Source organism: Convolutriloba macropyga, chromosome 7 (genome assembly GCF_964194025.1).
Source record: "Convolutriloba macropyga chromosome 7, txConMacr16.3, whole genome shotgun sequence".
NCBI lineage: Eukaryota > Metazoa > Xenacoelomorpha > Acoela > Convolutidae > Convolutriloba > Convolutriloba macropyga.
Window position 1 is genome coordinate 28,522,062 of NC_134474.1, and position 12,341 is coordinate 28,534,402.

The 12,341-nt window shown below is 33.2% G+C and overlaps 1 protein-coding gene across 1 annotated transcript; it reads right to left on the reverse strand.

The window, feature by feature from the left end:
- Positions 1-1,148: 1,148 nt before the first annotated feature.
- LOC142343001 (uncharacterized) lies at positions 1,149-5,685 on the reverse strand. The gene is made up of 3 exons (XM_075394683.1): positions 5,561-5,685; positions 3,480-3,791; positions 1,149-1,366 (listed from the first exon to the last, which is right to left on the reverse strand). Exons 1-3 carry the CDS (start codon positions 5,637-5,639, stop codon positions 1,149-1,151), a joined length of 609 nt encoding a protein of 202 aa, XP_075250798.1. The 5' UTR covers positions 5,640-5,685.
- Positions 5,686-12,341: the final 6,656 nt, after the last annotated feature.

Below are 12,341 nucleotides of genomic sequence, written 5' to 3' on the forward strand. Positions count from 1 at the left end.
TGAAATAATTATCTGATGATACATGAAGAACTGAATTAATAGCAACTGCCCTTGACTGGATTAAATGATTAAATCTGAACCAAAATACGGTAATGGATATTGTGATGATAATATCCATCCCGCATGACACTCTTTGATGCATAAACGATGTTGGGTTCCAAGCTTCATTTTCCGTGAAAATTTCTCCGGTGCAGTTTTTCCGTTTGAAAATTCTTGAAAATGCTGCCCTGGTTCCTGTAAAATTCTGACCTGTCTCCTGTAAGGTTAATCGTATGTTTTTCGCTTATTCTAAGTGAGGTTTGTTTTTCTACTCTTGATTTTTGCTATGTACTTTTGCTACATTTCACTGCAAAATGTTTAAAATGTTGGAAATGAAACGTCGAAACAGTTCTCTGGTTGGTACCCATGTCTAGGTACAGATTTATGAAAAGACCATATTCGACTCATTTGAGCTATAAAAAGACTTTATCTGGTCTGTAAGACATGCTGGACTTTATCTAAACTCATATTTTTCACAAAAAAATGAAGCTTGACCCATGAAAAGACCTTAGGTGGACTTTGACAAGTTGCTGGACCGTGTAATTATAGTCAATATTGGCCCCCACCACTAGACCTTTAAGGTCTTTTCAGGAGTCTGTGCCTAGACCTGGGTAACGTCCCTTGTACCCAGCAGAAGATCAACATAACGCAATAGGAAGAGCTCGGAAAGTAGGTTAAAAAAGTGATATACATTTTGTTTCTAGTTGTGAATGCTACCAAGATTTCTGAATATTTCTTATAAAAATTATAATATCTAAGCTTTCCAACATCTTTCTTTTGATTGAAGGATAAAAAGTAGACGGATAAGATGAGATGAGAGAACGAGACACTGAACGAAACATTATTTATTTATATTATTGGTAGGATTTATCCTCCGGAGAGAAAAAATTGAGTATCTTTACGCGAGATAATTTTACAGTGGATATATCTTTATGTTGTACTACCCCCCCCCCCCGCTTGTCATCCAAAATGGTCAGCTGATGATAGGGCAAAAACTCGAAAGTATCAACCTGGGTAAGATCCTCAGTTTTGCAAGAGGGAAAAGGCACACTATGTCAATAAAAAAAACTTTAATTTTAACGCCTTTTCTTTTTTGTGTACTATATCTATCAAAAAGTGTTGCGACGTTTTTCCCCCTTGTTTATTCTATTTTGTTCGTTATAAGGAAACCGGTTCAACTCTTCCCTGCTGGTCCCGTTTCGTATTCCGTAGTGGGTGAGAGATCCGTTGTTGTTCTGGGGGGTCACTTCATCCTCCAGACCCAGAATGAGAATGTGTGTTGAGTTCGAAAGATAGTTCACATGACTCAATTCAGGACCAACAGGCGCTGAAACAACAAACAAATGCAGACAATAAACACGACTTTATCATGTAATACCAAAGAGATCGGGTTATCTTAATTTTGATATTCCCGGGTCGAGGTGTCACCGCCATTCAACGCAAAATTATGTAAGATAAGCGGTTAATGCGGAAATTGTTGTAAGGTAAGCGGTGAATGCGGTGAAATTACATCAATCAGGCGGTGAATGCGGTGAAAAGAACTTTATCGCCTGGTAGCGCTGAAATTACATAATTTCACCGCTGAATTTAGCGGTGAAATTACATAAATTCACCGCTTCGAAAAAAAGTGTCAAAATTATGTAAGATTAGCGGTGAATGCGGTGAAATTACATAAATTCACCGCTCAACTTAGTGGCGAACTTACATAAATTCACCGCTTAGAAAAAATTGATAAAGATGTTTGAGATCAGCAAAGAATGCGGTGAAATTAAAGGTCAGTGTGGGAGGAATTGTTAGATTTGCCTTCCCACTAAAACTATCCCTTAATCTATATCTTTTTGACACTTTTTTCTAAGCGGTGATTTTATGTAATTTCACCACTAGTGTATTTTCACCACCACTGTGAACTTACAAAAATTCACCGCTAAAAATTGCAAATCTTACAAAAATTCACCGCGCATGTTTTGCAGAAAGTAGAGTGAATTCGACTTATATTCAAACAAAAAATAAAAAAATTTAGTGAGAGATGGCGCAGGGGAAGAGGAAGTGGATGACATGCAGGAGGTGAGAGGATCGGACCCTTGTAAGGGCGGTGAAATTACATAATTTAGCGGTGAATTGTGGTGATTTTTTGTAAGATCACCGCTTAGTCTAGCGGTGAACTTACATAATTTCACCGCATTTCACAGCAAAATTTTGTACGAAATTTGCGGTGAAAAAACTAACTTTTCACCGCTTATCTTACATATTTTTGCATTTTTTTCTCAACCCGGGTTATTTCACATGAAGTTGACCTTACTCTTGGTTTCCGCCTCTCTGACAACTCCCCCATGACGTCAATCTTGAGGTGATTTTATTTCTCCAAAAGTAAACTTTTAAAAAATAGATACATCCAGAAATGAATGAATTTAAAAGTCAAATTTAATGGAAAAATTTCACGGCATTGGGGCAATTAATTCAGCTGTTTATATTTTATGTAAAATCTACAAAGATTTTGGTTAAAAACGGAATAATTTTTAACTTGTGTTTTTGCATAGAAGTTTTTTTTCTCTGTTCCATTTTTACAAGCGAGCCACAGCATAGTATAGAGAATAATAATTCACCTCAACTCGGCGTTTTGTGTCCGCATGCAAGGGCAAGTTTAGTTTCGTGGCGTATTTAAACTGTGTGAATTCAAAGTGAGTCTGGCCTGATCAAGAAAAGATACTTTTGTTTGAGAAATCATTCTGAGGTATTACCATCCCTGACGCGGTTGCCTCATGAAATTTATTTTAACGTAAAGTTTAAGCAGAAAAGTTAATTTTTAGTTGCGCTTTTCCTCCAGCAAATAAAACTCTACTTTTTAATTATTCCATTAAATTGTACTTGGACACAAAGAATTTTTTCTTCAGTAATAACATTCTAAAACTCAGAACTAGACGTTTAGCCTACTATAGTTGTATGTATCTATCAATCGATGTCGTTGTAATAAAGTGTTTCTTCTTTTAAGAAAAGAGTAGGTTCTCAGATCATAGTGCCAGAGTAAATCAGAACTGAATCATATTACTTCGATTCTGTTTTTTTTTACCGTTGCCATATTCTGATCATGTCACTTTTTGCTATTTTTGCTGAGACAAAAAAAACGATACAAAAAATTTCCAAGTCTTAAAAGTCTCTGAACAGCTCAAAATCCAGCACCTACTTTACCACGAGAAATTTTTTACATTCTTCTTCTTACTGCACAACCTTTTATCAGCGAATCTTACACTCTTGGCAAAAATCTTATCGTAATTAGTAGAAAGCAGATAGAAAAAGTCAAGTGTTCTTGGCGTGTAGAAGTAAGTAGGCTTCTACTGCTAATTATAATGCATAACCTGGTATGATTACCAGGTTAGTTGTATGATGAGCAACTGATGAACGTTAGGACTGTAAAAAGAGTCATCTCAGGTTCTGTCTACTACCTGTGCAGACTTGAATAGGGACGCTTGATGGATCTGCGACTGATGTGTTTGTGTTGATTCCCGACACAGTGATCGAGTAGCTGGACCCTGGCTGCAACCCAGTGTACGTGAACTGAAGAGGGTATGTTGTGTCATTGGTTTGAAAGGAGGGCTGATCACATGATGAGTCGTCTGATGAGATACATGTGAACGTTCCAAAACTCCACGCCATATCTGGGTAGTTATCCGGATTTCGGCTGTCAGATTCAACTTCAACTGTCACTGAGCTTGAAGTTTGCGCTGTAATTGTGTAGTTGAGCGCTCCGTTGACCTCTAAATAGACAAAAAGCACTCTGTAACAGCTTGCTTTGTTTTTTGAAATGCTTCCGACTGTCATCCAAAATAAATTATTATTATCTGAATCACTATGATTTCATTGAGATTCCTGATCGTGTGTTCTTTGTAAAAAGTAGGCATATCTTGAGCAGACTGAGGAGGTAGACCTTGCAATTGGTACAGGTCGTTGAATGTTCTTACCAAGATCTTTCCTCTGAGTCATTTGTTTGAAATTATTTAACTTCTTGCAGAAGAGTCTATGGTTACAGACAATCCGAGTGTCATTTTGTGGAGACATAATGACATAAAGATTTTCTTAATAGGCATCTTTTAATATGAAACAAAGAAATTCAAAAGTTGTCTAAAATGCGACCAAAATTTTTTTTAAAAAATATTAAATTAATTTGGTTATTTCTTATTCCAATCAGTGTAGCCCAAATAACGCAAAGCATAATCAGTCCTTGTTTGTCACTATTCGGTCAGTGGTTCATGAGGAAAGGGTGCGTGATATTTCTGAAGCACAAATTTCCATAGTTGTTTTCAGGTTCAATTTGAAATACTATCATATATTTTTTTATTCTTTAGAAATTCTCGTTAACAATTAACCAACAACAGACCGATCTCATTTATTTTTCTTCCTGATTTTCTAGGCTAATACAAGTTCCCAGATTGAAAGATCGTTGGACAGAAAATTAGGCTAAAATGGGTGAGCAATAGTAATAAATTCATAAAAATTACTAAATGCTGACTATTTAACAAAATTTTCACAAAAAATTGTTGTTCTTTGCAATTTTTATGTGTTTTTCTCATAGATGGAAACATTAAGGAAAAAGTAAGATACTTTTTTAGGATACCGTCCGTTAGAAAACTGCTAGTTGTCTAAAGTGATTGAATTTTAACCTTCAAAAATGAGGCTAAAGTGCATTAAATAGTGAGTCAAAACTGTTGCCGAAATTTATTTCAAAAAAGCATAGCTCCTTATAATTCTTTTTGTAGTAAAACTCTAGGCGTAGAGCTTCAAATTGACATCACATATGTTTGTCTGTAATGCCCTCAAAAAATCTAAAATTGTCTACACAAAAAAAGTGAGGGTAGCATAAAGTTCTCCCAGTTTTTCAAAAAAATACGGGAACAATTACACGGTAGTACTTTTAATTTCGGATTCCTAAGAAAGTGCACAGTAGTTTGCGTAGGGAGTAATGTTAAATAAATTGCCTTCAGACTACACTTTACAGAACTTTTGTCAATAGTTTATATATCGAAAGAGATTTCGTATGATTATGAAAGAAATTTTTTTTGCAACCCGGATTTAAAAAATCAGTTTAAAATTACGTTAAAATTGGACATTTTTCTCGGTAAAAATTATATATAATATACTCACGTTAAATGCTCACGTTAAATGAGAAATACTCACGTTAAATGAGAAAATAAAAACGAGGTATTACCACTGTTGTCCACAAAAAAACCCTCAAAAATCCCAAAAACTATAGACAAGTGCATTTTGTCACTTAATCTGATTTCTGTATTTTGATGTACATTTTTGAAAAAAAAACGTTTGGATTTTCTCAGACAAAAACCTTGGGATTGATTTCGTTATTTAAGCCATTTTTTTCTCATTTTCATTTCTTTTGAAGATCCAACTTCTACAACCTTTGTTCTGATTGATGAAAAAAATGCGAGCAAAGAGTCATTTTCTGGCACGTTTAAATTTCGGAAATCTTCATAAGTAAGGTCGATTTTTTAAATAAATATCTGGTAAAGATTACCGCTGGTCAGATGAAGAAGCAAGCACAGTTCAACCAATAATCTAAACAGGTTGATGGTTGCCGCCATTTTGGTCGGCATCTGTTAGACGTGAATTCGGATGTTTCAAAACTTGCAGCTGTGTTGCGAAATTTGTTAGAATTATTGTCTTCAGTATCTCTTTAATTTTTTTACTAAAACTATTTTTTTTGATATGATCGTCAGGTCATGAAAAGATTACAAATGCAGCGACCAAAATAATTTTGATAAAAAGCGATATATTTAAGCCGAAATTGGCACATATTTAATCTAATACTCTCCTCGAAGACAGTTTTTTGTGCACAATTCATGTAATAATTATAATTACATTATTTTTTAAAAAATTATAATAACTGTAATTGTACTTTTGAGCGTGGCTATGGCCAAGCTAAACATGAGCCGAGAGCTGTGCGTGTTTTCATTCAGAAGTAATTAGCCCAGAAAAATGCTACCGCGCTGCAAGATATTCAGATTGATAAAATGTTAGTGCGAGTCCCAGCGACGAAAATAACGTTTTGAAAGTAACGTTTGGTTTTTAAATTTTCTACATTACATGTTTTTGCCAAGACAATAGCCATAATTACTCTCAGCAAAAACCACTTCGGTCGTCTGCTCAGATGGAGTTGCATATCTTCATTCAACGGGTGTAATTGCAGAAGCTAATTAATAAAAGTCGATCAAGGAGAATAATTAGCTTTAATTCATTGTATTGAAAATCTCTAAACCAATTATAGAATGTCTAAAACTCTTCAGACGGTCAGCATTAAATGACATTTACAAGACAAAGCGGTTCATTACGATAAATGACAAAAACAATTTTTAAATAACGTTCACAAAAGTTGTGGGTAGTTGAATATGTATTCAATATTTTTCTCAAACGAACTCTCGGAAACTGATCATTATTTTGGAGCTGAAATCCAAACAATGAGGCTCGGTAATGTGCTTTTGCATATAATGTTTCGATCGACATAATGCTTGTGATGAACGAAAAATTCAAATAAAAATAACAAGCGTTACTTACGACCAAAACTCAATGTCAATTAATTTTAAAATGAACTTGATAAAAAAGCCACCGTAGCAGCAGATAAAACCTTAACGAAACCCAATAACTCGAATTTGACCCAAAAAGATATAACACTTGTCTTTATTGAAAGTAATTAACAAGTAGACAAAAAACAAGTAGACCTATTTTCTAAGTAGACAGAAAACTTAGAAAATAGGTTTAGATTTTTTAAAAACAAGTAAATTCAGAGCGTTGAACTCTATTGGCTATCAACTGAAATCTTTTAATGGCTTCATCTAAACCTTCACACAAACCATGAGACCTGTTATTATCCCGAATGTCATCTAAATACAAAAAGAACAAAAACAAGCAAAAATTCAAAAGTCAACTCAGTTTTTTCAAGCAACGTTGTCGAAGCCTATGAAATCACGATCTAATCACTAAAAATACTGAAAATAAATTGCAAAGAAGACTAAATTATGATTCAACTAAAAAATTGTGCGAACTCTCTTTTTGCTGAGCTATGCTGAAAGGTTGCTGAAAAAAGATTGAGAGTGGCAAATCTAAAAAAATCCCATGATTAAACTAAATAATTTTTTAATACTGCAAGACATACAACTGCAAGCTCTCAGAATGACAGTAAATACATAAATTTTGACTTCTTCGAACGCCAATTGGATTTGTCATTACTGAATCTCTGTCAACAGACTGCAAGCTAACAATGAATAAAGGCAGAACTCAAACCACATGCTTTTTGTTAAAATTATCATCTATGTTCATTGGACTGTACTTGCACATAAATTTGATCGGCCACTAACTGAAATTTGATTTGAAATCAAACTGGTCTGAAATTAACAATTAAAAAAGGAGGCAGTAGTATTTCAAAAAAACACAGAGAGACATTACAATTAGAACAATTTTTGAACAAAAAAAATCCCACATCTAAACAAGTTCGTAATCTGTGAAAAAACAGATCTATGAAAAAATTCTTTTGCTCAACGCACGAAAGGATTGCTCGACCCAAGATATTTGTAGTAAGACCCCGCCTGACACAAAATGAAAAGACTTTTTCTCGCCCAAGAAAAAAATTTGGCTGTACTTATGAAAAGAATTAGCCTCGACTTTAGCTAGTGTCTTCAAAAGTATAATGTCATTCAATATTTAACCCCATCGGTAATTAATAGGTCTTTTCACACATTCCGAGAAGACATAGATCTAGAGTAGGTTTACTTAATTTTATTTGGTTGCGAATCGAGTGGTTATAGTAAAATGAAGAACAAAATTTGAGAATTGACTGCCTCATGGAAGAAAAAATCATACCCCATCTATGGCCTTGAGAAAAAATTTGTTTTTGAAATACTCTAGTCAGGAATACTCCTTGCATTTTTTCTGTTATCCAGTAGCTGCATTTTTTCTGTTTTCTGTCTGTCCCAAACGTATATCACATTGGCATTAGTGACTTGAACACAATTTTAGAACTGATACACTCTTAAATTTTTTCAAAGCAGTTTTCGCCAAGAATAATTTTTACAAAAAAAACACTACAGATAATTTATGCTAAATTCCAAACTCATTATGTTGTAGTATACGTTTTTAGTATATTTTATCCTTTGTTATATTCAATCCTTTACTACTTTACTTTGAGAGAATTTCGCTGGTGTAAGAAAGCATTTTATTAATTTCAGAATATATCTGTCAATAACATTTCAGATATTCATTAAAAACTCACAGATTTTAGACAGTTTTCCAAATTAATAACAAATGAAAAATTTAAACTATAGATTTTGTTCGAAAAAGCAAAAGAACCAAAAATGATTCATTAACGATTGATTCATCATTTTGAGGGTTCATTAATTCCCTTTGGCATCTCTAATGTCTCCTCACCAAAACCTCGCAATCACACCAAAACAAAAATAGCTCGTGGCATCACTTCTGTTTTTATTAATGATGTTTTGTTTATTTAACAGAGTGGTTCCTCTTAGGCAACAATAAGAAAAAATTTATTAAAAGCATAGTTAGAAAAATAGTGCGTATTGTCACATGAAGGTCTACATTTAGTTTTTTCGACGAAAAAGCGTAAAACAAGGCGAAAAAGCGAGACAGAAGTTTCAGCGAAACGAGATGAAAATACCTCTTAGAATAAATAAAAGCGTGAAAATAATGAATTTTTACAATCAATTGCTTGATTTCTATGTTTTGAAAGTTCAAATCCTTGAGAAAAATTACAATCAAATTTGAATTGTTTCAATTGTTCCTCGTCCCTAATATGTGAAAAACAGTCAGGATATGGATTCGTGAAAAGTCGTCAGAGACATCCATTGCAAAATGAATTTTAGATCTATTTAAAAATATATATCGCCTCATTTGGTCATCAATGGTTTAAAACTCTAAACTCGATCAAAACTACATTAAATTTTAACGTATGTCCTCTAGCAAACGAAATGTTAAGAGTTGTATGTTGTTATATACATATGTGGCATTTTTCGGTGCCACGCACAGAAACATTCCAACCAATTTCCTAATTGGAATATTATGTTCTGATTTCAATTTCTTGAGAAAGTATAGTTCGGAAAACTTCTTGTCGTGCTTTTTAGAGATTTTTTCTGCTATGGTACTAAAATCAAGTGTCCTTGATCGGTTTGCCATTGTGTTTTTGCCAATCAGCTATTAAAATTGTTTCTTTTCGTTCACAAATTTTACCACCTTATGCTGTTGAAACACCTCTCCTCGCTTGTGAAACAGAATCGAATCTGCTCCTTCTATCAACTATATAGAGATTTGTGATCACACTGATAGCTGCAAAACATACACAGTGAGTACACTGAGTGGAAAAAACGTAAATTCTTCCCAAAATCTTCGGCCAAAAAATAATTGTAATTATGCAATGGTTTTTTTTTGTCCTCCAATCAGGATGCAGAGCTCAGAATCTCTTCAAAAATAACACTGCCCACCTTATCTGAACAATTAATTCTCAAAGCTTAAGATTGTCCTATTCTTTATTGCTTCACTTTTCAATTGATGTTATTGTTAGCACCAGCGTGCTCATAGTTTCTTATTTTTAGTTTTTTTTTTCAGTTTTAATAGTCTTTCTGGATTGTAGAAATTCTTTAACAGATAAGGTGTCGATATCTGTAGGCCGGGAAAGTAAATAAGTGAAGGAACAACATCAGTTCATATATATCCCTCAAAGCAAATTTTTCATTACAAAAAGGCGTAAACTCAGAGAAGAAAGCATTCTGTTTCAATTTAGGTAGGTTTTTAAAAGAATTTTGGTAATAATTCGTTTAAAAACAACCCTAAAAATTTTCTCAGAAAATTTTCCAATATGGTCAATATGTCTTGTGATTTTTGCTCTTTTTAGGGGAAAAGAATCATTTCAGAAAGATCCATTGTTTAGTTAAAAAACCAAACAAACCTGCTTGCAAGTTAAAGCAAGGGAAAACATATTTTGCCATTGATAATTTTCCCTCAGGGAGATTATTGATTGCGTTCCAGCGCCGACACTTAAGTCTGCAGGCTACCTTCTTCCTATAGATTTTGTACATATTCTACCCAAATTCAACATTAGAGTCATCAACACTTCTCAAAGCAGTGAAGCTGGATGGCACAACACAATTATTTTTGACTCAACGGAAATTTCAACGGAACTTCGTTGGCTCAAACAACCACAAAAAACATATAGTGGAATTAAATGTATCAGAAAACGACCCAATGTTTACTTCAGAAAAGTTTTGTAATTTTAATGTCATATTTCCGCTGCATAAACCTCCATAAAGCTTCTTTTACAGTGTTCAAGGTGTGCTTGTTCATTTTTATTGGTAAATATTTGCGAAGAAAATAATTTCAATGTAATGTTGGTGGAAGTCTAAAAGAATCGAAACTAATTTTTCTCTTAAGTCATAATTTTTTGTCATTATTAAGTTTTAACACCAATTGTTTACTACTCGGACAAATGTATATCAGCTTGCTTTCAATGTACATTCTTATGATGTGTAAACCTCCGAGCGTTTTGTATTTTAAAGTGCTTCTTTGTTTACTTTTTTGTGCCTACAGAATCTAATTATTTTTCCTAATTTTTCAAACAATTCTAATAAAGAGCCAAAAAGATTTGGAAAAGAAAGACAAAAACTTGACAAAGCAATTTGCGTGCGTGTACCACCAAAAATTTTTTGGCCAGCCCAACCGCAAATTAACTTTGATATTAGATGCGGAAAAAAAATTTTTTTGAAAATGTTTTTCATCAAATGGTGTGCTCAGCTTTAAGTAAAAAGTTTCCTTTTCATAACAAATGGGTTCATTAACCACCCCTCTTAGTGGTGGTCGGTCTACTCCAATACATACCAACTGTTGCCCGAAAAAATTGATTGCTAAACAAAAATTACCAGAATTTATATAACACTTGAATCTGGAACTACATCATTTTTGATTGAGAAGAGAACGAAGAAACAAAATTTTGTGTCTCTTTGTGCCATTTTTTTTGCATTTTATACGAATAAAGACCAATTTTGCAAATTTATTCAGTCATTGATCATTTCAAGTCTTATAAGACCTTATAGGATTCTTGTATCACCTTACAAGTTAATGCAATATTCTTGTAAGATATTATTAGAGACTTGCAAGATTTACTCTGAACTTACAAGAATTGTTAAAATTCGTAAGATCTTATAAGATTCTCATAAGACATATTTTTGTCTTGTAAGACTTCTTGAGAATAGTAAAAACTGGTAAATAGAAAAAGTAGCTACCTCGCCCCTTATCAATTGTACTTTATATTTAATGTATTTGAAAAGTATTGAACAGATTCACTTATATACTTTGATTGTGAGCCAGTTTTAATCGAAGGCAAAGTTTTCTCGTTTAATCAAAAACTTTGTATAGGATAAAACCCATTGTCCGATCCTATTTTTTTCTATGACACTATTGTCACAATAATTTGAAAATTGATGCTTGCTTTTGCGGTATGCTTTTGTATACTTCTTGACATAATAATAAACATTTGATACCATAGATCACAGAATATTGCTAATGCAGCTAGATCAACATGATATAGGTGTTGAAATTGATGGTTTCCGTTCATAACTCTCAAATAGATATCACAGTGTCATGGTTTGTCATAAACGCTCAGGATAAGCGGATTTCTTATGTGGAGTATCTCTAGGGTCAATTCCTGGCCCATTGTATTTTATAATTTAATTTGTTGATGAATAATTAAGATTACAACATAGATTAAAACAGATTACAATATAATTATTTTCTAATGATATAAAGCTACTGTTTGTGTCTAATATGAAAATTATAGATTGGTTTAATAGCAAACTCCCTCCAGAAAAGCTTCAATAGCAAAATAAAATCATCTCGTGCCATGCAGATAAACTTAGTTCTAAAAGCAAAACTCAAAAGGTAAATTTTTGAAAATCTGTGGACAACTTATATGTTGATGGAAATGTTGTCGTGAAGTCTAGCAATGTTAAGTATTCCTGATGTGAATAAAAAACAATCACATCAAATAATTGTAAGTAGCAAAATGGTAAAATAACAATGGTGGAATATGTTAGTGTAGAAATTCTTTTAATCTATTGCAAAATCTATTTGCAAGCTATTATCAATTATGGAACTTTAGTTTAAGGTAACACTTCATTATATAAATTGAAACCCATTTTTGCTTAACAAAAAAGTTGTGGAAGAGTATTTTTGAAACAGAAGTGCGAAAATGTTGTCACAGTGTTTGAAACTTAATGTTTTCTTAAGTCATCGGAAGGTAC